Source organism: Chroicocephalus ridibundus, chromosome 2, assembly GCF_963924245.1.
Source record: "Chroicocephalus ridibundus chromosome 2, bChrRid1.1, whole genome shotgun sequence".
In the NCBI taxonomy this organism is placed as follows: domain Eukaryota; kingdom Metazoa; phylum Chordata; class Aves; order Charadriiformes; family Laridae; genus Chroicocephalus; species Chroicocephalus ridibundus.
In genome coordinates, this window is record NC_086285.1 from 28,104,617 (window position 1) to 28,131,858 (window position 27,242).

General features: G+C 39.2%; 1 protein-coding gene across 3 annotated transcripts in view; it reads right to left on the reverse strand.

Annotated features, from left to right (window-relative positions):
- The window catches only part of SLC25A13 (solute carrier family 25 member 13), a 105,322-nt gene that overhangs the window by 51,727 nt on the left and 26,353 nt on the right, over positions 1-27,242 (reverse strand). For all 3 annotated transcript variants that reach the window (XM_063324880.1, XM_063324881.1, XM_063324882.1), the window contains 3 exons: positions 25,050-25,192; positions 18,296-18,411; positions 2,453-2,592 (listed from right to left, as the gene is read on the reverse strand). In XM_063324880.1, the coding sequence (XP_063180950.1) occupies positions 2,453-2,592; positions 18,296-18,411; positions 25,050-25,192 (399 nt within the window). The remainder of the gene's footprint in view (positions 1-2,452; positions 2,593-18,295; positions 18,412-25,049; positions 25,193-27,242) is intronic.

Here is a 27,242-nt window from a genome sequence, read left to right on the forward strand (position 1 = left end):
GCATAATAGGACACAATGTGAATGAATTTGAATCTAGCTGGTTTATTTCATTAAAAGTTGCAAATTGCACTGTACTTACAAAGCAGTACCTGAAGCGCCTTACAGAACCATCTGGTCCACGTTAAATACAATGTAAAGAGCATGCACACATCAGGAATGCAGAAAGGTAATTTGGTATCCACTGTGGTCTCCTGCTGTCTAAGGTCCAAGGTCTAGACATCAGACCAAGGAGACTGACTCACGCACAGGCAGACTGTCAGGAGCGAAGGCTGAGTACCAAAGGTTACAGACTTTAAAGGAAGATCTCTATGTCTGTGAACATCGACTCTCCAATTTGTGCTGAGAGTAATTTCTGTGCCCAAACTTCAGTGTCTATAATAGAATGCTGCAAGGCAAGAATCAGCAAGGGAACTTACATGTTTCAAAGACTTACAGTTCTAGGGAGCAGGTAAACTGATGTACCCAATCACTGTGACTGACTGAGCATCCTAACAGAACTACTGATAGTGGGCAACTTCAGCAGAGCCTTGGGACAATTAATTTATTTGAAAGGCCTTGCTGCCTGCACCAATGCCAAGAGCATCTCTATTAGCAGCCTTAGAACTTTTCCTGAATGCATCTCACCTCTCCAGAGGACACCCAGAATCGTCATCCTTGTTCTCCATGATTATACTCTTCCTCCCTCTTTCTGTCCTATATGGATCATCACCAAAAGGGCTGTCTGGCTCATGAGGACCACTGATGTGTTCCAACATAACTTTTTACTCTGCACTGCAACTAGGTAAGATTCACTTTTGCAGTAGTGCCAGTTTAAAAAAAAAAACAAATGAGGCAGGGGCAAGACACACCAAAACCAAATACAATTCTCGCCAGAATCTGATCACATCCAAGAAAAGTCCTTTAGACAAGGAAAGAGGAACACCCCTCCACAAGATGAGAAAGCCTGGTAGTTAGAATTCAGCTCCAAAGTTAGAAAACTCCTGCCTCAGCTCTTGCTTTTCCTAATTCAAAGAAAAAACATGGAAGTACCCAAAGACACAAAGAAAGAACTCAAATCTTCCAAATACCCAGCCATGAGGTTATGGGCTCTTTTAGGCCTGTGGCTCTAACCTCTCTCACCACTCCCCCCCCCCTTTTTTTTTTTTTTTGGCAAAAAATTGTCCTTTTTTCATTCTGGGTTTTTCTTCAGGTTTTCCTCAGCTCTCTAAACAAGCATGCGGCAAACAGGACTGGTACTCTGTTAAGACTGCAATTTAATCCACCAAAATCAGGATACATGAACACCAGAACATGTGGCCAGAGACATTTTTTCCTAATTGTTGTGGTTTGGGCCGGACTGGCCACTGACACTAATCAAGTAACACATTTGCTTTTTTATCCAAAAGAGGTTCTAGTTCATTATTCTGTCACAAAACTGGTCTATGTCTTAGCTACTTAGGAGTTACAATAGTCAATACAAAACCTAAGGGAATACAATTTAATCATGTGATACCTGACGTCCTCTTCATACAAAGTTAATTAGGCTCTGTTCTACAAAGTCAATTTGAAACATTTGTCTCAATAGCATTATCTTAATTATTCCTCATCAAAATGATACCACCTCCTACTGTGAACTAACATACTTGTGTAAACAAGAAAAAAAGAAACCTTGCAGTCTTGAAGCAGGTTCCCATTTTAAAACTCTCTAGTGTAAATACAGGCATTAAGTATTCAGAAGGAATACAAATAAGAAACTCACGTGTTTTACCACTTCAAGGATCACTTTTCCTACTGAAGCCTATTTTTAACAGTACTGCTGAAATACAGATAATCTGTTTATTTTTTTATTAGCACAATATTTTGTTTTCTGTAATAAAGTACCCTAAAATGTGAATAGCCAAGAATTCCTTGCAAAAGAAAGACTGTATTTTATTCTCTATATACCACATTTCCCTGAGATACTGTTAGGTCAAAAGTAAAGAAGTAAGTGGAAAGGGCTTGCAGCAAAACATTGTCTTTATTGGGCATCAGCACTGAATTAAATACAAATTTGGTAAACATGTTACGTTCAGACAGTACTTCTTAATACCAGTCTGGCAACTGAGTCCAAAATGTTCAGTACTGTTATTAAACATTCTTTGACTCATGCAGTATAAATATACAGGAGATTTTCAGATTTTGAGGTCTAGGTTTTTGATTTCATGTCTACACAACAGTGTGGAAAGATCACCTTCTGCACATAGGTGTCAAAAACAAACACAACAGAAAAAACCCAGCTAGCCTGAATCAGCAATTTTACCACAAATATATCTTATTTATCAACACACTATTAAAGTCCAGCACTCCGACTGTAAAAGCCTATATTCGGTCTATCTTGTAACTTCTACAGCGTGCAATTTTGGCAAGTTTGCAAATACTTTGATTCTTGCGTCCTTCTTATTACCCTTGTCAAACTGTATTGTATTAGACCCACCAGTAAAAACTGGGTGAACTCCGCATATGTTAGGTGTCTTTTTCTATCCTTTCCAAAATGCAGCTGTACGAACTCTGAATTCCAGTTAAACGGAATGTGCTGATGAATTGTGGTCTGTCCAAAAACTTGCTTCGCATCCTCTGGGAAGAAAAGAAAAATGTTCACTTAATAATAAAATAAAATAACAATAGATGCAAGCATATATTTATACAAGTAAAACAAATATGATATTTTCTAACAGGAAAGCAATACTGTTCATACAAATCAGTAATATATTGTAAAGCAATATATTTACCAAAATCATAACAAATGAAGTTTTGAACACCCTCACAAATACAATCTCTGAATAATCTCTTTATTTGTGAAGTTTTATACTCACAGCATTTGATTAGAAGAGACTCAACTAGATATTTCAAGTTTCAAAGTCAAGCAAGAAAAGATTAAAATTAAAAGACAATTTATAAAAAGATGACTAAAGCTAACCAATTTTCAGCACAATCTTTTCAAGCTGCTAACAATGAAAGTTTTGTGTCACTATAATTCAGGCTTTTGTATTATTCCCAGAGTTCTCCACATTCAAACAAATCAACTACAAAAATACCAGTATTTCAAGCTCCACTTTTCTGTTGTTCCCTTACAGGGGCAGTGACATGCAGGGCAGGCTATGGGGGGACATGGGAGGCAGGAACACAAACTTGGCACCACCTCCAGCACTAAAGCAGGCTTTAACCCCAGACCTCTGCTACAAGGAGCAGGGCAGCAAGACAAGTTTGTTCGATCACACCTAAATGCAAGCTTCATAGTTTAGTTCAGTTTAGTAACTGGGCAACAGTTTATTATGGGCTTGGCAGACTTTTTGGTATTACATGGCATTTTTGCTGAAGAAACAACTATCTGAAACAGACCAAGTTGTACAATCAGTAATAAGGACCACACACTGCTGGAACCAGGCTGCATATATTTTAACTAATGGAAACAGCAACAAGATCTGAAGAAGCACTTGTCTCACACGACAGCACCCACTTCAATGTGATAGTCTGTCTCAGCCAAAAATATAGGCCAAAGATACCTTCTGAAGACAAGCTCAGAGGTTCCCAACTGCTATATAGCTTCCTAATTGCCGTACGACTCCTCCAGCAACGGCAGCCAAGAGCCAGTTCTTGTCTCCTGCCTAGTTCCTGCGGGCATGGAGAGCTGGTTCCCAGGAGACACTCCCTACCCACAGGTCTCCTGCTGTCTTCACGCTTTGTGGAAGAAAGACCAGGAGCCCAAACCCAAGCTCCTGTCTGTCTCTGCGAGCAGCGGAGCTGGGAGCCAGTTCCCAAGCATGGCTGGTGCCTGGGGTTGAGGAAATCAGCTCAGCTTTGTGCCTGCCTGTGTGCAGAACAAGCTGGGAGCCACCTCGCTGGAGCCAGCCTCTGCCTACCAGGCAAGCCTGGGAGCCAACTTCCAGCTCACCCCAGCATCACGAGCAGAGGTGGGAGCCAACTCCTTGGGGCCATGACGTCCTGTCTCCTGCGCAAGTTGAGTTCTGGCTTTTGGTTCAGCTCATGCCAGCCAGGTACAGCAGCTCTGCTGACCTGAGGAAACCCAGCCAGGGTGGAATTCCCACTTTTAGGTAAGGACGCAGGAAAAAGTGAGAACGCGGTGGCACGGCTGAGAGCCAGGAAGATGTCAGGAAGCGCCCAAGTGAATGAAGGATAAGGACATAGGAAAAAACGGTCCCAAGGAGGTGAAAGGGGCAGGCGTCCTGCTGCACAGACCCAAAAGCGCTGCGGTTGGTGTTACCCACAAGGACAGCTTGTTCTAAAGCAAGGGGGCTTCACAGAGAGAGCAGAGATGATACTGCAGACCTCTTCCCATCCCTCAACACCAAGTCAGTAGTTTCATCTTTAAAAACACACCACCCACTGATCCCAGGGAATCAGTGGTGAAAGAGCAAGTTGGATTTAACTTACAAACAGAAAGACCAACCACAGTTAACCTCAAATTCTTAAAATTCAGAACTTCAAGTCCTAATTCCTATGAGAATTTTCTCCAAGGAACGTCAGTGCCCCCAGGACAGCATTGTTCATTCATGTCTTCCAGCTCCATCACAGGCGGCTTGGATCTTGTCTGCCAGCATTCTCCAGGAGCAAAATTCTGCTCTGAGGCAACAGGAGGGAAAGCCAATTGGTTCAGAGTAAGGTCCTGTCCCTCTATTGAAAAAGTCTTTTATTTAGAATGCTTCCTACTGACACAGCTCGAGGTACCTTGCCACATGTCATTGGATATCACCTTTATAAAGTTCCTGCTTTCTGCCAGATTTCCTTCAAAGAAGGGAACGAGTATCCAGAAGACAGCCTGTCTTGCCCACAAATAAAAAGGAAATGAAGGCTATCTCTTCCTGGTAGCAAGCATCTCTGTTTTTCCACAGGAATGAAGATATTCCCAGAACAGGTACCTGCCTCTTGCACAGAGATGATGCTCGTCTGCTTCTTCTTTCCCTCTCATCCCACCTCCTGAATTTCCCCAGAGCAGGACACCGATATTGTTTAGATGAGATTAGGAACAAGTCACCATTTACCAAAAGTTATGTTTGGTTGGACTCCAGGTTTCTCTTTGTCAGAAAAAAAAAGTGCTTTCTTACTTGATGCAAGGTAAGGGATAGGAAAATCTTAGCTAATGCAAAAGCACTCTCAAATTCCTTTTGATGCGCCCAGGCTCCTCGCAATCTCTGCTTCAACTTGTTAACATATGAAAGTCACACAGTGTCCTCTGATTATGCCACTGTAATTTAATTTTAATTTGTTGTCATACATCTTGAAGGGACAATGCATCTTGCTCCCCCAACTCTGTGCCTTGTAAACACTCCTTAATTGGGGCCCAAAAGAAAAATTCCAACTCCAGAAAACCAGACATCAAGAAGTGAAAAGAACAGTAATTTCAGACTAAATACAATGTTTAGTTATTGGCATTATAAATGGCAAAGGAACCCACAGTAATGGAACTTAAAATCTCATCAAGCCAGCTAGGAATATAGTAAGGTCTATATCCAGGGCATTTGCATTTCCTTGTCTATTTTAGAGATTAAAGCCTGCACGCAAGCCTCAGAAATTCACCTAAGTACGAATATCCCTCCAAAGAGTCGAAGTAGATGTACACTTAATTTTTGCTATGACTTGGGAAACAAAGACTACTGCATTAGTGTAGGTATTTAGTACAATAGTAAGAGAACTCCCTACACGACTTGATCTTTTCAAAATCATACCGTATATTGATGTCAATATGACTTGGCAACTAATATCAGATGCTTTTCTGACAGAGCGCCTGTTGGATTATACAGTGCAGGCAGCTGACTGGAAGATTGCCTACTGTGCTTCTACTGATTCTTTGAAGGCATGAGACATGGTACCCTGTTCGCCACTGCCTTTTTACACATACCCTGTACTTCCTTTTCGCAACTATTTACGGTTCACAAACTCCTATATATGCTCAGTGGACAGTGTTTTTCCTCTTTCCTCGCTAGGTCTCATCACCTGTTCATTTGCAGCACTGCCACTGACTCAAATCTCATCTGTATTCAGACTGCCTGATTCAGATATTAAAGACTGTTCACACTCCATGAACAAATATTGTTTTAATCTGTGATTTAACCACCAAAAGGTATTCAAATTACATACTAGAACTCACTCAAATTTATCCTTCAATTCTAACAGTATCATCTCCTAATCACCTACGTCCAGTATTAAAATTAAAAAAAAAATGGACAATTTTGAAATGCAGTTTTGCCTTAAACCTTCAGCTGAAGTTCCATGTCTACCCACAAGTTGCTGAACTAAATACAGTAAAACATAAAGAACCAGCAATGTCCTTCAGTAGCCAGAAATTATTTTGTTTGTTTGTGCAATTTTAAAGGAACTTGTTTCACAGTTACAGAATCAGTTGTGATGGAAAGGACATATGGATATCATCTGGACCAGCCTCCTGCCAAAGAAGGTCCAACCAGGTCAGGTTGCTCAGGCCATGGCCAGCTGAGGTTTGAGTATCTCCAACAACGGAGATTCCACAACCTCTCTGGGCAACTGTGGTTTGATCCTAAACCGGTATTTAATCAAAATATCTGATAAATGGAAGCTTTTAAGTCCATATTAAAACACTGTTTAATTGTTCTAGTTTTAAAAATGCAAAATGTTAATGCTCCAGTGCCTGGAGCCATAAGAGTACAAGATCTAAAGCTAGCAAAAGACACAAGCATTTCTGCATTTGCACTGTTTGAAGCAGAGCTGTTGGAAAGCTAAATGAACGACAGGTTGAAGAAGATTTTAAATACTCATTTTTAGAAATATATGCTGTCATTTGTGTCAATCTTTAAAAACATTAAACTTTGAAATGAAATTTTAAAACAAATTGCAAAGTTCTAAAACAAATAATTGTTTTGTCCCTGCACTGCCTCTAATTAAAAAATAGGTACCTTGTCATTGGTTTCTGATCACCGTGCAAAAATGTTGTTCTATTTTCCCACCAGGTGAACCACCTGCTGTTTTACAGTGGGGGTTTTCAGTTCTTTGAGTCCGGGGACCTTTCTTCTCTATGGTGTCTATGCTTAAATGCTTACTGTTCAAACAAGTATACTGCATTCACGTTTCCATCCCGTCATTAAGAATTATCGTAGAAATAAAGCATACTACAGGCACTCGACACAACAAAGACCAACAATATTCCCCAAGTGAAAATAATCTATTCGGAAATTTGAAATTTTAAAAGGAAAAAACTGAAAGTAATTCTCCCACTATATTTTACATTTAAGAAAAGTCACTTGACAGAAAAAGCTAGTAAAATGTTTACAGGGTACAGTTGATAAATATCTGATATATTAAATCTAAAATTCTTTTAAACTATTTATTTGTGCAAGTACCTAATTTTTTCATGCAATGTCTGTCATCACTAAGTCAAATAAAGCTAATACTATCTTAATGTATAGCTAGAAAAAAATTCACAATCATCTACAAAAATCCCACTGCCCTTACAAAATAGCTGCAACATTTTTGCGGAAAAGCTGTCATCATCATCTGTCTTATATATAAGTTATATATTTTATACATTTTATATGTGTTACACTTTTCCACAACTAAGCAATTTGCGCATGGTATAGAAAACCTGTACCAAAACCCTGGGCCTTGAGAAAAAATAAGATTACCCTGATGGTATTGGTAATAGCAACTTCTGTAAAGAACACAGGCTACCTTCTGCAAAGAGGAAAACAAAAGACAAATTTGAAAAGACATGAATTATCATAAGTTAACAAGAGTTCCACGTGCACCAATAACCTTCTCAAACCCTTCTGGCAGTAACTGATTCGATATTCATCATACTTAAGGCCCTGAAGAGGAACACACGAGCATTACAGCTACAACGTGGATTAAGCGAAGCAAAATTAATGCAAAGAGCGTGGAATAGATATTTTAGTATAAAGAGAGAAGGTTTTTTAAACCTGAATATGCAAATCACCATCATTCTGCTCAGACAAAAGGTGATACCTTTATAAAATCATGTTTTGTTAATGGTTAAGCACTTCTGTTCATGCATTTGGAAACATTTTCCTTCAAATGGCTGCAACAAAAAGTGCATTTTTATTTCAAAGTCATTTAAAATAAATCCTAGACAGAAGAGAAGGCAAAGAAGGAAGTCCAGCTGGTCAGATTAAACTGCTGATGAGAGTAGCAGTTTCACCATCACGAAACCAACTGCCATGCAAGACCTGACCTAAAGCTCAGTGGAGATGAGAGCAGAATGATTTCCACAGGCTTTGGTCCTCATTCACCATTTGAAACAACTCCACATTTTCCATAAGCTTCATGACCCTGAGTGTGCCACCAGGTTGTGCAACCGCTTTCCCATGGCCCACCCATGAGCATGAGGCATCAGGGAGCAAAGAACCACAGGAGAAAGAACTGGGAGAAGCCTCATCTCAGGTCCTTGATCCTCCTTGCCTGAGCCATTCTGCAGGGATGCCTGCACCTCAGTGACCCCAACCCCCTGACTTGAATTCCCAGCCTTACCTTGGACCTGCCTTGTCCCTGCAGACTTGTCTGGTCACTGTCAACACACCTGCGCTTCTGTCCTTGCTCAGGTGCTGTGGGACTGCACCCCTTGTCATTGAGACCTATGCCCATGCCCCAGCCTCTTGGCACCCTTGCTCAGCTGCAGGCTCACCTGCCTGGTGGAGCAGCTGGTCCTTGCTGCTCCTGGTTACAGAAAAAGTACAATAAACTTGTGCAAAAGCACATGCGTACAGACGTGCATATATACATGTCAAAACCACTCAAGTAATAATATTTTGTATTATCTTGTTCTACTGGAATTGCTGGGGTTTAACCAAGGTTTGGGATGGCTTTTTTGTTTTTTTTTTTTTGTTTTGTTTAGGTTGTCTTTTAATTTACTGTTGTGAACTTCAAACAGTTAGAGTTTATTTCCATCCTTCTACCATCTGGCACTAAGTTTTCTATAATGATGACTTTTTATTTTGGAAGACATGTCGACATCACATCTGCTCAGCTAAGATGTGGAATGCTGGGTAGTCCAAGTACTTGGCTGGGTTGTTCATTTATCTCCATTCAGCCAGAAGAGGTACAACACTCTGGAAGTACAAGTGCTACAATCACTTTCTTCATCTCCCTGCTGCTTTGTCAAGGAAATGAGGTGAAATAGTTTTATAGTGGCCATGCTGTAAATTAAAAAAAAAACCACATTGGAATAGCTTGATTACTAAGTATTGCAAAGGAAAGGTACTCAACCTTCCAACTTCCTTCAACAAAGCAATAAGAGCAGGGAGGGCTGTACCAGGCACCTTTTTCTACAGGTTAGAAGCCCTGAAATAATACACTAATGCTGTATTTTCATTGCCTCTTCATTCCTCGCAAAACATGGACCACAACCTGTTCTGCAATTCTGATTTAAAAAAAAATAAAATAATTAGGTTCTTTCCTTCTTAAAATATTACAAGTAAAGTATCTGGTAGAACACTCAAACTGAAGCTGGCAGAGTAGAAACGGAGCACATAATTTGAAGATAATGGGATAGTATTACACATCTCAAGAAGGGGGGGTTGATTTGAAAAACCACAGCAGCTCAGGTCAGTGCAATTTATCTGCGCTCTATCATGTGGTACTGCTACTGTTTTAAAACAGATTCATTCAAAAGAGTGCAAAAGCCTCCATTAGTGCACCCGATTCGTTTTGACTAAGATCAGTTTCAGCTGCACGTGAAAAATGCAGCTGCACATATACATTTGCGTCCGAACACCTAAAAAACACCGGAATTCATTTCTTTTGATAATTTTGTGTGTATGCATGCATGTACAAGTGGCAGCTTATTTTTTTATAGGACTAGTTACTCCAAATTCAGAGAAAATCCCCAAAGGTAAAATTAAACTCAAATAATAAAAGTGGTAATTTTAACCCATTTAACTATGTTGAGCTAGTCCAGCTGTGGACCAGTGCCGAATTGTAATGGACAAGCTGGGATTTCTGCTGCTTAACATACGCCAGCGTTGCTGTTGTGTAACCAAAGCTGTCATATCAAATTCAATGCCCCCATTTCCACACGGGTAAGTGAAATCATCATCTGGACTCATTTCTGTTATCCCTATCATGGAGATGTTAAAAACACAGGACTTTCAGACTGACTCAACACCTTTTTTTCACACTGGTAGGGGCTGAGTTCGCTGTAGTTGCCCAGGAATACAAATTTACTTCACAATTCACATGATTGTTTCCTACAGCAGTTTAATACACCAACCAAAGTGATAAAAGCAAATTCCTGGCTTGATGAAATTATCCTAAACTTTACACTTTACTCTCCAGTACAGACTTGAGAGCTCTATTTCTTTAACAGCTATTTTGCTTAGATAGATGGTATTAAAAAAAAAAAAAAAATCACTTGCAAAGCATTAACATACATTTTCCCCCACTTAAATACTTCAATTTCAAATGCACCACAAAATGTACTCCCACAACAGTACTGTATTAGTATAAAACTATTTTAGTTCAATTAAAATGTCTAACTATCTACCTCCAAACCTACCTAAACTGTAATTTTCACTTTGAGCATTTCCAACATATTCTCAGTTTTGTTTTCTTTTATCAGTTTATCAAATCAAGTCCTGCATTCCAAATGTTGGAAAAAATAGTCATTAACTGCTAGGTAACAGCAGATTTTCCAATTTAGAAAACTAAATTACACACACTGCAAAAATATGTGTATTTTGCTATCTGAAATTTCACATTAAAATTTGTAATAACAAAACACTTTCCTAGCTCTTCGGGCCCACTGAAGTTTTTACCTCCTAATCTGTAATTCCAAGACAATTTGAAAAGGGGATGGGGAAAAAATTAAAATAGAAATCAAACTTAACGTGGTATACTGCTGCTGCCACGGTTTAAATATATTCTGGTGTGGAAGATTATGGTTCCTTCCCAAATGCTGCCTAGTAATCACATTGGGTTTTTTTTCCCCAACAGGATACATACAGCTGTATGAAAGATGGCTAACCCTCAGCTTACTGTTAACCAAAGAGTGACCTCATATAGTTGAAATTCACTCTCAAATTGGCTCCTTCCCACCTTTTCCACACCTATTTTTTTCTTTGTAAGTAGCATGAAGTAGCAGCAGAAAGCACAATGTTTTCATCATCTGAGCATGTAGTATTCTTGAACTATCCCACTAACTGGAAGTGTTCTCAGTTACCTCTGTCTTTTAAAATTGGAGCCATTATTGTAAATCACACGAATCTACAGTTAGGCTTTCATAAAAAGAGGATTTTTGACCCACTGACCTGGAACAGCTTCTGAGCAGGTCTTCTGATCTCTGAAAAGATACCATACCATATACCATACCATGCATGCCAAACTCATATTGGTCTGCAACTACATTCAGTTGTTCAGAAAACACTGCTCACAAGTCATTAAAAAAGTTCCAAAAATCAGGGTGGTTCTTGCTGTAGTACAAAGAGATCGTTTAAATAAGTGCAATAAAGCTCCACGTACATCAAAAAAATGGATGCCTTCATAATGTTTTTTCACCTCCAGGTAACATACTAACATCTGGAGCACATCAATGGAAAGCAAAAGCTTATGATATTTGTTGGGCTGCCCTCATAAAATGAATTGGTTGACTCAGCACACCTCCAGGCAGAAAAGAGACTGTACTGCGACAGCCCCATCAGAGTGCCAGCACGCTTAGAGACAGTCATGGCAGAGAGGAGAAGCAGGAGGCTGGACTCTCTCACTAAAACTGGCTGCTCCCGTTCAGATCCCCACATCCATTTTGTGGTTGGAAGAAGAGACAAAGGCTGTATAGCACCTGTTGTACACAGAGGCGAGATCAAGACCTGTATTGCTAACCAAGTGTCTTTCAGATGTCGTAAGTTGTCTTTAAAGATGACAACAACTAAAAAACGCCCCCAAAGCCCGCAGCAAACCATAAAGTCCAGTATGAATCCTAACAAAAAGTTCAGCAATGCATTCCCTTTTAGGAGAGAGGCACTAGCTACTGAACAAAATTCATTTGGTTATAACATCTTTGCCCCATCCAAACTTTTCAACAAGGACAGAGCAGTCTTACAGGTTAATTTTAAGTTAATGAAAATATCACAGAGAACATGCTTGTGCCTTTGTGATTTTTCCCAATCAAAAGTTCCACGATAAGCTGCAAGTTTCACCTCTCTGCTGAAAATATTCTTGCATTTTTATCCTCTTACCTTGCCCCTGCTCTGGTTGGCTGGGCTCCTGTAACTTCCAAAAACTATGAATTCAGTTCCTCATGACATACCCATACACTGTCCAGTTCAACATGTCCCTGATTTTTGACTGATACACCTGAGGACTTCTGTTACTTCTGCTAAACATTGCAAATACTCCCAAAAAAAGCAGGCTCTTTTCTGAGTGAGAGCCATCACTCTCAGCACTTATGACTCTGGATCCAAGCTTGTCTGCTTCTTCTGTCCTCCTTGGATGTAAGGGAAAATAACATTAATTTATACACAGAGTACTACATAATTGGCTTACAGTTAAGGTTTTCAACATTTTTCCAAGATGCAATCCCTTAAGAATATTTCTACTTGAGCTGTGCATATCTATAATTTCAGTTTACTGGCAACAGCTTTACATTCCTTTATTACCTTTCCTGGCCTCCTTAGAAGCGAGCAACAAACTGCCAGAGCCCAAAGACCACAGGTTTGGAAAGCACTGGGCCCCATGTGGGCATAAAAACTAAATTTACCCCTTTTGCCCCGAAGAATAATAAAAAAACCAGATCACTTCCACCAAGGTAAACAGCATAACCTGGCTAAAATAAAATACCACTTCTATTTTCTCCATATAACATAGTTGGGGGTTGATGCATATGACATATGTGGAGAGACTGATGGTATGGGGTTTTCTCAGGCTGCAGAAGGGTGGGCTAAAGGCGGACCTCATTGCTGTCTACAACTACCCAAAGGGCGAGTGGTGAAGGGAAGACGGAGATGCACTGTGGAAGGACTTGCAATGGATGCAAGCTGGAACATGGGCAATCCCGACTAGGCATTAGAAAATTATTTTTCACTGTAACAGTGGTCAAACACTGGAAGATGCTTGCTCATACAGGCTGCAGCCTCCATCCTCAGGGATATTTAAAACCTTGATCGGATGTTGCCCCCAGAGTAATCTGGTCTTGATGGCCCTGCAAGGGTTTGAACCAGATGGTGTCACAGTCCCTTCCAACTTAAACAACTTAAACTATTTTCTAAACTATTTGATCATTCCTTGGGTTTTGGTAACGAACAAAAGATAAACTCAGCCTTCAGCCTGATGTTTGTCAGTAAGCAACTTTGATTTAAGAAAAAAAAAACCACAAACAAAAAGAAACAACACAGAACCAACAATAAAGAACAAAACAAAACACCAAATATCAGTTCTGGATGATTTAGAAAACTCAATTGTATTTTCTAGACCAAATGAAACACAACTGTGTAAAAGGATGGAGCTTCTCCTAGTACTTAAAATGACAGATTCATTTTGTGACTCAACAGGCTTTGTTTTACTTAAGATGCCTTCATGAAAGTCTGCCTGGTTACATAACATTTTAGTTAAAAGCAAAAACAAAACAAGAAAAACTTGCCAAGTAGACATATGTCTAGAAATTAAATTCTCCAAAAATAGTATCAAGAAGATTTCAAAAATTGTATTGAAGAAAATAAATATACTAACAAATCTACTTTACATCCTCAATTAAAACTGGCCATTATTTGTGCAAAATCCAGTACAAATAACAGAATATATCAGAGACTAAACAAATTTTGCATTTGTAATGTTGCCGTCGGGATCATCATATCTAGGCAACTGTCATTTATAAACCAACAAATGTTTCACTGTGTAGGTGTAAGCTAACACATCACTATCTACAACTGGTTCCTAACCAATTTGAACCAGCAATGGAAATTTCACCGAGAAATACTGAATATTGCAATTTATCAAGTGATCAAGGCTTACAGCCTCAGCAATTTATTTTGGTAGTTCAAGTTTAGCTTTTTCTTGCTTTACATGGTACCAGGCTGGGCATCACTAAGCTAGGTGTTGTGCCAGGAAAAAAAAAAAATAAATTACAGAACCCATGAGAAGAGCCAAGTCATACCAAGCAATTACAGGGCAAAGCATAAAATAAATAATCCTCTGTAACAAAAGCAAGAGCTAGCTCACACAGTCTGAACCTAATCCTTTGGTCAGGAAAGCAATTCTGAGGCTTCCATAATAATTCTTTGCATATTGGAAAAGTATCAGAGCTTATCACAGAGGAAAAACTCTGAAGCTCATCACAATAGCTGTATAGCGATTCAAACCTCTGTAAAGAGCTAAGTGCTTTTAGAAAGTTTACAAACAAGTAGTCAGGCAATTCAAGTATCAGATAAGCAAACAGGAGTGCTTAGTGAGATGTATCCTTAATTAATGTGCTTATCCAAGAACTGTATTGATATAATTAATAACAGAAGCAGAGATCCACAATAGCTGCTGTCTACATGTAAATAAAGTTTTGTTTTGAGACAAAAGCAGAATACATTGCTCGATTCTGCAGCTGTTCTGCTAAACAAGCAACAATTTTGGGCTTGGGTTCCCCATTCCCTTTGCATTTTTGCTGGGTTCGGGGGTTGTGTTTTGCTTTGCTTTTTCATATTTTTTTTTTAAATTAAAGGGCTGACTTGTTTTACAGCATACTCATATTTCTCAAAGCAGCACAGCACAGCATCCATTTTGAAACAACTTCAGGTTGAATTAGAGGACCTTTAAAAATAAACCAAAACAAAACCAAACCCAAAATAACACCAAACACTATACCATAGCTACATTTCATTAAGTCCGAGTGCAAGAATTTCTGTCTGGTGGGAAATTCTACTCTAAAACAAATCAGAATGAAAATCTTCAAAGCCAGGTTCAACACTGGTTGGCAGCAGAGACTCGGGCAATCACACCTCTTCTTGTGCCTTTCCTTTCTCTGTGAGCAAAACCAACATGGACAACACTTATTTTGCCCTTCAGCAGGGCTGTGAGAACTGGTCTAAGACAAGGAAAGTTCCAGTCCCCGGATATCACCCCTGCGTTATTCACAGCTCCAAACTGTTACCTCCCATCATTTCATTTATCCATCCAAAATTAGAGATGGAGGTTAAGATGACTTAGTTTTTAAACACTGACATTTTTACCCAACCATCTTGCCTTTTTTTAAACACCATCTAGTAAAGAATTTCAAAGGGCTCTGCTTCTTTAATGAGGCATTAAAATACAGTCATACGACAAAAAAAGCAACTCTACTAAGTCTCTTAAACCCCTGGACTTACATTATCAGCTTTTATGTGCCTGTCAACACTCAACAGTAAGAAGCAATGGTTTGCTCTTTGCCTCGAATTTAAAAGCCAGCTAAACTTCCTCCCACTTTCCTGCTGAGAGCTTTAACTCCTTGCAAACTGTCAAAGCTTTGACACTTCAGCAGCAGATAAATCTGCGACATGATGCAACAGCCAGGTGTAGTCTCGATCAGCCACTGGCCACTAATTTACTAGTGGTCATTTCACTCAGCTGAAAAAGCAATAAACTAGAAATACTTTCCACCCCCCAATCCGCACCCCCCCGCCACGTGCCTACACTGCTTGTGGATCAGCCCTTTTAAATAGATGCTAACTCTGTCACAGAACCAGGTACAGTTAACTTGCAACTTGAAAGGAATGAAACATTTAAAATTGTAGAGATGTCAACATATGGCTAAAATGCAAAGGCATTTCCAACCCAGTAACAGTGGTGCATTTTTCAAGAAAAGCAAGTGCAACGTATTAAATACTGGTACTTCTTCACCCAGAACGTTTCTCTAAATATCCGCAGCCTGGATGTGGCATTCAGTGTAAAAGCTCATCGATGCAAAGCCCATTATTAATTTGTTTTACAAAGGTGCCAAGTTCAGTGCACCTGTGGAAGAATAAGATTTGGATGATTTGCTTAGTAGAAAATGCAAAGTTCACAGCTGTGAAGCCCTATATTCCGTTTGGTATAAGATAAAATATTTATAAGATTATTTCACTATACAGAAAAACAATGACTGCACAGAAAAGCCATGCTGTTTCTTTCCAACAATAAAATGAGATACAGGCTTATAATGGGATCCTTGAGCTACTACACTTAACAGCAGTATAGTGAAAAATGATCCTTTCCCTTTCCTTCTGTTCCTTTCACACTGTAATTCCACAGTATACAAAACCCCTATTTAAGTCTCCTAACCTTGATAAGGACTTGATCCCACTCTCATTCAAGTCAATGGAAAAAGATCTCATAATTAACCTCAAAGACGCATGACTGAGGCACTGAGTGACAAAGTTACGGGATAGTATTGTAATTATTTGTGAAAATATTAAGTTTTTTTTTCATAATGGGGGAAAAAAGGGGTTTTTTTTATTATGATAGAAAATAGAAAGTAGCTTTCTTTAAAGGTCAACTATTTCTGCTGAGAATGCACAACACTGAGAGCTTCTCACATCCTCCTCACTCCAGGCGTTTGCTGGGGTGGTAGCCACAAGGTACTATACAGAAGTTACAAATGCATTTATGCTTTCAAAGGGGGAGAGGAAGGAATTAAAGAAAGCTATCTGAGGTTCTGCCAATGTTGGCATGTCTCGTCTTTCAAATACCTTAAATACAGCCTGGCATAGGAGTTTCACTCATCACTAGGACTTCAATGGACTTCAAATGCCAAACAAATCCCTTGACTCACCGTGTCAAACCCCAAGGGAAGCATTTGCCAGCAGGAAAAGTACGAACGAGAATGCCAAGAGTTAAAAAGTTAAGTCGGACTGATTCAGCATTCAGATCAAACGACTACAGTTCTTCCTAGATTATTAACGAGCGCTCCAAGCAACCGGGGGCTCTGACGCAGACAAGAACCTGCACATCACAGGCATTCCAGGAACCCTGGTTTGTCTGCGCTGGAACAAAACCTCTGCAAAATATGCGTGCCCTCCTGATTCAAAAGCATGCTGTCTCTCGTTGCCTCTCTGTCCATACACATGCACAAGACTGCTAGGCACAAAATATTTCCTTCATCAAGGTTATGATCAGCAGAACTTTTTCCTGAAATTCTTTCAAATCTTTTAGCATCCGTAGTAATTTTTAAAAAGCTGTTCTAACAAGTAATATTGCACACAAAAGGCACATCTTTCACAACCTCAACAGACAACCAAAATAATAAAAAACCAAAATAGACACAAGAAGAGACAGCAAGTCTTTTCACCAGCCACAACTTCAAATACAGATTTTTGGAGATGGTAGAAGGAATACAATGATGCTTCGAGCAATGGTAACAGGATCTTGTCAGTTCAAATGGAAAGGGAAGGGCTTTTTTAACCAAGCATAAAACATGTGTGAGGATTACTAGCAAAAGACAAAGGACATGTGAACCATACATTTTAGAAAGACAGTCAACGTCATCCAACTTTCCTTTTACTTAAAACTGTTTAACAACCAATTAATAAAACTTGAGACATATGAATAACCATGACCAAAAGCAGCAGATTAGAAATAGCAATTTTATCCAGCATACGCAGTTAAGCCGAAAAAATGCCCCACACTTTTTGAAGTGCAAACTCAATGTCTGAAGTTATTCAAAACTGCTAATTTCTGAATCCTTCCAGACAGAATGTCCCTTATCATTAGGCAGGTGGCAGACAGTCCTGCAGATATCAAAAGCTGTCTCTACGCTATCTAGAAATAAACAGTCCCCCTAATCAAGTTTTAAACTGGCCTGAGTATTTCCCATGTTGTCAGTGCAAACGTCACACTTCCAATGCACAACTGAATTTTCAGGGGGGAGGGAGGTGGGGGTCAGGTAATAATGGATTTATTACTGTAAAATCTCACAGAAGAAAGTTTTAAGCCTTAAAAGGAAGCCAGCTTGAAATATAGCCAATTTAAACAAAAAATAATTCAGGGTAATTTCAGGCTCCACGTTCACCCAAGTCTTCTGGAAACTTTCTCGCGGTTTTACAATAATTTCCTACAGTCACCTTTCACTGCTGTTCTGAAGACCTGCACAAGCGTGTTGGGGAAGAGAAAAAGAAAAGTGACCAGTTTTCCAGACAAAACCATGAAGATGACCATGACCTTGACTTCATATTGTGCACGTGTAAATGACTAAAAAACTCAGCCAGAAAGTTGCTTGGCACTAGCGTAGTGGAACTGGTAGTTCCACTACCAGTCACTGTGTTTCCTACAGTAAGAGAAGGTGAAATAGAGCTTGGCATAGGCGGGGATTTTTAAATTAAAAGTGTACATTTAAAAACAGTCTTACCAAAAGTAACTTCTCCTTTGCCAGTCTTGTCAAACAGCTGAAAGGCTACTATGAACAACGCATCTGGAGCACACAGGACTGATTCAAATGCCACAAACTCTTGAAAGGATATCAACCTATGGGATGAAGGAAAATGCAAGAGCTATGAAACTGCTTGCTTGCAGAAAACTGAAATACAATATAACATAGATTATACAAAAGAAAGAAGATCACAAACATAATGTGTACAAGATCTTATCAACAGGGATTAAAATTTATCCTAAAATGCCCTATCACCAACGCTGTCAGGAGGCCTTTATATCGCTAGATGGAAATGATTTTGTTGAACAAGGAACTATTCCTCTCAGCAAGTCACAACAGAACATAGAATAAGCAAAGCGCTCAGCGTGGCTACTCACCTCAGCTTTAATGTCTAACTGAACTGCCCTCTGGGGGAGCCTACCTCCCTCCGCTGGCAAGACAGAGAGCCAATAAAGATATGAGTAACTTCCCTCAAGACTCAGTATTTAAGGCTTTTGGAAAGGAAATCCATTCGAGACCTACATGCTGCCACTCACTTCAGAAGGAACCGATCAGAATGCGTTATCTGTTTGCTAGCAACTTCTTAGTCATCCATCGCAGCCCTCCAGTCCTGCATGTTGAGTCACAAATTTCAAGCAGTAGTCTGCACGTTCTTCCTCAGCCCAAGAGCATTATTCAAATTCATCATTACAGCCAGGTTACCAATATGCAGGCGCAGCAGCAGAGCACAGATAAAAGCAGAGGTGCCCTTCCTTAAGGTAATTAATAAGCCGAAATACATAATTAGACAACTTGGCACTGTTTCCAGCAGCAGATTTGATACAACAAAGACCCTGAGCAGTTCTAATTTCTCTGAGTCATGCCCAAGAGTTCAACTTGAGATCAAACTTCTATTCTTAAAGAGGCAAAGGCCAACCATTCTTCTGTTTTGCTATTTCTTTAATGTCTAGGTTGCACAGTTTAAAATCATCTTCAAATGTGTGGCTGCAGGGCCTGCTGGCAGTCTGGGAGGTTTAAGATTGCCCTCGCTCAAGGCTGCTTTATGTCAGGGTAGCAAGCGCATAGCTTTAATGGGTTCACATGGCAGCAGCTGGGGAACAAAGATTTATTTCTGAAAAGCACAAAATTCAGTGTAACAAATGTCAAGAAACACACACAAAAAATAACTTTTGGGTTTTGGTTTTGTGTTTTTTTTTCAATTAGAAACCAACTGTATGCTTAGGACTTTGACTCAAAATGACACTGCAGCTCATTCAGTGAAAACTTCCACTCAGTATGCAATAACAGTGAAGCACAAAGTGTTTGAATAGGTTGGAAAAGACATTCATTCCATCAAGTTATGACGACCCATGACTATACAGCAATTTCCAGTCACCCTGTCTTAAGGGAATTAATTTCAAGTCACACTGAAGCGTGCCTGCTGCACATCAGCAGCAAAACATCCGCAGAGTAACAGAAGCTGATTTCTGTGAAGAACATGAAAACATGAGATGAACAAAAAAAGGATGTTTTTAAAAAAGCATAGCACAGAGAAGGTCAAAAAGCTGTTCTACTTTACCTCCCTCAATGTATATGCACTAAATAAAAGTAAAAGAAAGCATATGTAGAGTCAGAAATAGCCTAACAAATAATTACCTTTGGGAAATTGCCACCATAGGTTATTATATAGTGTGAGAAATAAATAAAAAGAAACCTCCTCAGGTATATTTCATATTACACTCACAACTGATAATGCCAATAAACATATAAGCATGCCTTAAGCTTTACTGGCAAAGAAGCCAATGACTTGCTACATATGCACACGTTAGCACATGGGCAGGCCATCAAGTCATTTATTTTAAACTCCTTGGGAGCTCTCAGTGCTCCCCACTGTTACACACAGAATACACACATACTCAGTCTATAAATGTAAGAAAACTTCCATCTCTCCTAAGCCAAAAGGAATTTTTTAAAATGCAACATTTCCTTCAAATTTTAAATCAATATATCACAACCTCGTTAGTTTTGCATTTATGCATATTTATTGTTACTATGTGACTTACAGGTTATAGAAGCTCATTATTATCTATTACTATTGGTTACATACCTGACAACTTCCACAACAGCAAACAGATACGACGCACTGAATTCTTCTGTCCCAAAGATTATAAAGCCCCCACACAGAAAGAACAAAACAGGCAGCAGGTGACAAGACTCCACAATAGGATTGTTTAGAATTAAAAACGTAAAATATCTGCCAACACCATTTTGACAAAGCCGCTTTTTCTGTGAAACAACAACCAGCATATGTCCTTACCAACAGATCCCAACACAGTGATAAGAGCTAATAAAAGAAATGCAGCACCTATGCCAGCAGAATCCCAGCACCACGCTAAGAACATTCTATGTTATTAGGCCTGGATTTGATTAAAAGTCCACGTATTAATGCTGCTACAAGATTTTATACTAGTAGAAGCATTCTTTGTCAGTACTTGCAAGTAATAAACCCCTTTAATAAGTCAGAGATAGGCGCTTAAAATAACCCCATATCCATTTTAAAAAACAATTATTCATATTACTAGTAAGATTAAAAGTGTACAAATTGTGTGGTTCTAGCCAGAATGTTAAAGAAGAGACATTAATATCTGCTGTGCCAGCTGAATTCAAATTAACCCAATTTTTACATGTTAATTAAACCAGCTATTTTCTTCTTATTGTATTTTTGCTCCCTAAGTAGACTAGCCTGCTAGTGATTCCCAACAGATCTATTCTAACAACAATGACGTATTCATTTACTTCTATTATGACCATACAATACAGTAACTGAGCAGTAATTTTTCACAGTCAATTACACGTGTGATTCTTAATGCTTAAAGATGCTGAAATAATGTGTACTACATAGCCATATGCTCACTTCTCTGTACTGCACAAGGGTAGTTGCCTGGGTAACACATTTTCTCTCCGGTTTAGCATCACCCTTTTGGGTTTAGCATAACCCTTCACTGAATATCATTAGGTGTCATTAAACAGCACATATTAACATGGACTTCAATATACTACTTAAGAGTTAATTTATCTACCTAAACAAGTGCTCATTTATGTAACAAAAGCAGAGAAAAGCCTACGGATTTTAACAGCACAAAGAGAGGAAGCTGAAATGTTTACAAAATTTTACTTTAATCTTGAAGATATCCTACCAACTGGTCAAAGTCTTCTTTCACCTTCACATCCTCGTTATCAGTGCCAACATTGTATGATTTATTCAGGAAGGCTGAAATCTTAGTATTTGAAAAACATATACACACAAGAGCTACGGTCCAAATACAACAACTGTGTACGGTGCAGCAAATCCACTATTTACTACTCTCTCCTTTCTTCCATGCTGCTTCTTTTGGTGCTCACATCCATAGTATCTGGGCACCACACAGACATGATGCATTCCCACCATAGAAAGTCCGCATGTAGCCATGCAAAGAAAAAAAGCCATTACCCACTGTAATAATACATACAAATGCAATGATGAAGAGGTTTCTTCAGAAATCAATGCATATGTTTTTACTGTATCAGCAATTTAAACATGATAACATAATGGGACACAAATTGAAGCTACATCTATTATTTTATGCTGCAACCGAGGTAAACTAAGTATAGTGTAAATTGGTGCATTAGAGGATAAATTTTTATCCAATAATAATGGAAATGCTGGCATTTCCAAGTGTTATTTTTGAATAGTTTGTCCTTTCTAAAAATAAAGCATACAGTATTTCTCAGCAAAGTGTTAGTTACTACAGTCCAAACAGAGATGTGCAGTAAATACTTGTTTTGTTAGATGGATGTTTAAAAGTACAACAAAAGACTGAAAAACAATATGTTGCAGTAGGCAGGATGGAAAATGCCCGGCCTGTTGCTGACAGGCTTTGAGAAAGCCACTGAATTTTCAGGGAGTTCCTGATCCACCTGAAGCCAAACGAAGCAATTTTTTGGAACTAAAATTAGGAATGAGGAGCTTAATATTAGGCATGAGTCAAGGGTTTTAAGCCTGTTTCATACAAACTACAGCCACGCGATATAACACTTTTTAAAAATCTGTATTATTACCAATTGACTACTTTGAAAGGCTTCTCCAGCCATTGGCAAAAAAAGCATTTCCTTTTCTTGAAGTAAACCTTAAAAAGATGCCTCCATAAGAGGACAGAAGAAAAGCCTACCTCCAAATAACCCTATGGCCTGACTTAAGATGGAGGCAAAACTTGCTCCCATGGCAACAGATATTAATTGAACGACAGAGTCTGCCTTAAGAGGTCTTGTACCTTTGTCACACCAACAGCAGCTCCTCTAGGCACCCTCAAATCCTTAACCTCTGGTAATGCAGGAATTACGCTAGAGCTACACGAGAGATTTTGTCCACAGCAACCACAGTGAGATTGTACATAAGAGCTACTGTTCTTTACACTTCACACTCAGAACTTCTTCAGCTCTGGGGTAAGCAGCTCTTTGCCCATTTATGTGCTCTGTTTATGAGTCAGAGGCTCTTGTGCTGTCTGCCTTTCACCCATGTGATTTACCCATTTTAGTATTTCTCACTGATTATGCTTGGTACCTACACCTAACTTCTCACCAAAATCAGAAGGAATTAAAAAGCATTTTTAAAAGTGATAGGAACAACCCTGGTGATTCTGGGTTCAGACCCTTTTAATGAAGACAGCCATGAAGAACAGAGGCTTATCAGAGCAAAACAGGGATCCAATAGAGTGGATAAACGCTTCTAGAAATATTTCTAGCGGTATTTTCAGAAACACATTACTTTAAGCCACTAACAGTATAAGAAAATCAACTTGTCATTGCTCTTGCAAGCTACCTTTTATTTTATACTAGAAACAAAGCTAAACTATTGAACAGACTCTCATGATCTTAAACACGTCAGTCTCTAAACACTGACCAACCTATTAAAAATAAACACTAACAAAAGCAGTTTTGTACTTCACTTTAAAACTAGGAGTTCTGGACTGCCAAGTTGGCAAGAATTCAATAGGAGAAGACCAGTAGGTCCTATTGCTATCCCTCGGAGATTTCATTCCAGGAACCAAAAAGCAATTGACCCTTGCTTCAGACAATCACTCTGAAAATTACTTTATAGACCGCTAGAACAAGGTACAAGCACCTGGCCACGTGGCGAAAAAAATGCTACAATGCCAGGTCAGAGAGAGGTGAATGCTAATCACTTTCTGAACTTCCTCCATTCTTTCACATATTAATATAGCAGCTAATCAAGAAGATAGCCTGAATACCAGAAAAGACTCTCCAAAGATATGTTAGGAACACGCAATCCCCTGTCACTGCACAGTCTGGACTGCAGAAACAGTCCCTACCCATGGCAGAAAGCAGCAATTAGAAGCCTCAATACTACACCACAGAACTCCTACAAGATCACGCCAAGTTATGAAATCCCAACTTGTCAACAAGGTCACATAGGCTACTGTTTTACATTTTGCTCTTCCTGAAACCAGCTTCTGCTTGTAAGGGAGATTCAAATCACAAGGTATGGATTACATTCTCAATCTTCTTATTACAAAATGGATTTGAAGCCATGCAATTTGGAAAATGCCATTTTGCCGGCATCAAACCGAGGGATGAAATCTGAGAAATATTTAACGTTCTCAGTCAAAAGCTATCTGAAGCCACGACTTTCTTGCTGCCATCATGCCAGTGTTACCAATATAGCCTTTTACACAATTCTTTTACCAGAGTAACAATCATCTCATTAACTCATCTGCAAGGTTTAAGGTACCCAGCTGCCAGATACATGAGGCTGGCTGAGCAGAAAAGAGAGCACAGAAAGGATAGCAAAAGTTCTCAGTTAGGCATGCATCTGTTCCCTAGGAAGCCTGCATTCTCTAGTCATGCTTTATTTATCTCACATTTTACTCTCTGCAACCACTGATATGAGTCATGCCTGAAGTTTTCTGGTTTCTAAAAATGCCACAACTACAGACTTTAAGTCCATAGCTAATTATTCTAAAGTTTCTCTAAAGATACTTTAAAGGCAGGGTTCAAAAAATGCATTCATATGGGTGAAGAGACAGCTTGCCTGGGCAAGTACCAAAAGCAAAAGCTAGGATTTCATTAAAGAAGGGGGGAGGAAGATGGAGGGGTAGCTAATCTTGGCTATTGGCAAAGTCAGCCTTTCAAATGCAAACCATGTGGACCAACTTCACTGCTGTCTTCCCAAGACTGCAAAGTGGCTCCCTAAATACCTTAGTTGCTCCTCCTCCCTCTTAAGGGAAAAAAACAGTGGCAAATCCTTTAACAGTGCTATGTCAAAACAAGGCCAGGGCACTTCTTTCTACGACCTCTTCCTACACCATCTAAACTTATTTCGGATTTCTATTTGAATGTGTTTATGACAGATCCATAAAGTAAACAGAGACAGGACGACTCATGGAAGGAAAGAAAAGCAGGAGTTAGGGGAGCCAGCCAACAAACATGAAAGGTTCAATGAATTAAAAATACATAGTAGACAGAAAATGGTTTGCTCAGCTAAATGGAACATGCAGCCCAAAACATTGTTTCTACTCTTTCCACTTAAAAGATACTCTATTCGTTTATGTATCTGAAGGCAAAAAAAAAAAGTAAAAAACAAACCAAAACAAAACCCCACCACCCTTCAGGGATCAGACTGTTTTGGAAGAACGGTTCTGTATTTTTTAAATGAACAGAAAAAGAAAAAAAAAAGAAAACACAAAAAACCACTTACCCATCTTTTGTCTGATCCACCACACCTGCAAGAAGCTGTACAGTGCTTGCATTAGGCAAACCATCTCCAATTATCTTCAGGTACCGTGTGACAAAGTCATTAGGAGACATGAAGAATTCACCATTCTTCTCCACACTTGCATACTGTTAAATGAATACAACATTTAGTGCCTCAAATACATCCTTCTCCAGGCATTTATTAGCACCACCCATAGGTTCTAATCAGGAGCAGGCTTATGTTACAGCAGATGACAGTTCTGCTCTTAAGAACCTACAGTTTACACCCAAACAAGAAACGGGAATCGAGGAGTACTCAAGCAGATGAAGGCTTGGCTTTCCAGCCAGAAAAGTGGCAGATATATCATTTTTTTTGTTTATCATATCAACAATTTCTCCATAGTAGCCTAGAAATGTACTGAATATTTATTTAAGTAGAACAAGAAGCACACGCGCATTTGCAAACATGTATGTGGCATCCCAGGCCCACTGAAAACCTGACAGCAACGCAATACTCCAGCATATCTTATTTATGTGGAATGATTCCTTTGTGTAACCATTCTGCTTTGGGATGAGAAGGCAGGTTTATACCCACGACATGACACTGCAGTGCTAGTGGAGGAAACGATCCCTCAAAAGTGTCCACCTGGCGGTGCTGTTTTGATGGAACTCCACTGCATAACCTTCAGCCACGGCTGGTCCCCAAGTAAAGGAGGACCTACAGATACTCCTCCTTGGTTGAACTGCTGAAAGGAGGCCAGAGAATAGCATTTGCAGAAAAATGTAACAGAAAACAAGAACTTCGACAGTTCAGCACACTGTAGAAACAAGAAAAGAAGTCCTACACCTTACCAAACACTGCTGGCTTACATTACTCCCACTTTGTACCATAGTTACTAGTGTACTGCTCCAGAAAACAGCTATTGACAAGTGTATTTGCTCTCACGGGAAGCCTCCAGTAACATGTTACATAGCATGTATATTTTGAAGATAATACATAAATAAACAAAATTGCCTTTGTTACCACCCTTACCCTGATTCCTCAGTAATCCCTCAAAGTTTAAAACCCTCATTTTCTGTACAAGGGTAAATTTGAAATCAACCCTAAAAATGTTTTTTAAGGAAAGAAAAAGGCTAAGGACAATAATCAAGAGCAAAAATCTCAGGCATCATTTGCAGAACCATGTGTTAGCTTTAAGGGAAACAGGTCTGCCTTGGGATAACAAATGTGCGCTGAGAACAGTAAAGCAACTATTAATTTGTTTTTTTGTTTGAAGGCAAGGTAGGATGGATAAACCATTGTTGCAGCTCCCCACAGAGCATTATCCACATTAAAGTAATAAATAAATTAGATGCCTATTTTGTTGCATACTTCCAAGAAACATGTTTTGTTTTACATTGCTACGGCTCTGCTACGGGAAGGAAACTCCCAAGCTTCATTTCATAGAGCCACACTGATGCCTGCAGAGTACCGTTATACCTGCTGTAGGCATATAACTCTCAGAGGGATGCCAAAGTGTAACAGTAAGTAGATTATTTTCTTCTAGTGCTATATAAATACAGTCTTCAGGTACAGCAATATCTTTAAGAAACAAGGCTTCACAGAAGCGAGCCCAAACAAAACATAACTTGCTTTGGCATCTATATATTGGTTAGCATTTAAGGATTCCTGTTTCAATAGGCACTGTTTGTAACGCAAGCTTTCTAGCTGATACACTGCATGGAATTTTGAATTGTATACTTTTATAAGAACTAGCAGATCAATTGATTTCAATGTAATCATTTGCAGGGAGACAGAATCTTTCAGAATCCCAGACTCAGAAACTTTTAACACAGCTGCTATTGAGAAACAAATCAAATAAGTCAGACAGCCTATGCTTCTAGATTTCATTTTTTTCATCCAGGCTAACCCCCTGCCAGGGCACTCAATAACAGAAAACAGCACAAGGTTTCAGTGTCCCCCTGTTTCTTGTCATTGTGATTTACTCAAGTGTATTTGAAATCCAATCACGTACTCTATACTACATATAGAAAATGACCTTGGAAAATGTCAGCTTGATCACTTTGACTAAAATCTAATCTCTTAGGGGTTATGGTAGAAGACTTAGAAAAAGTAGAGTTACTCTTGGAAATTATCATAACAAAAAGAGAAAAACATCAATTCTATTGGTTTTGGAGGAGAGACGTTTAAAAAATG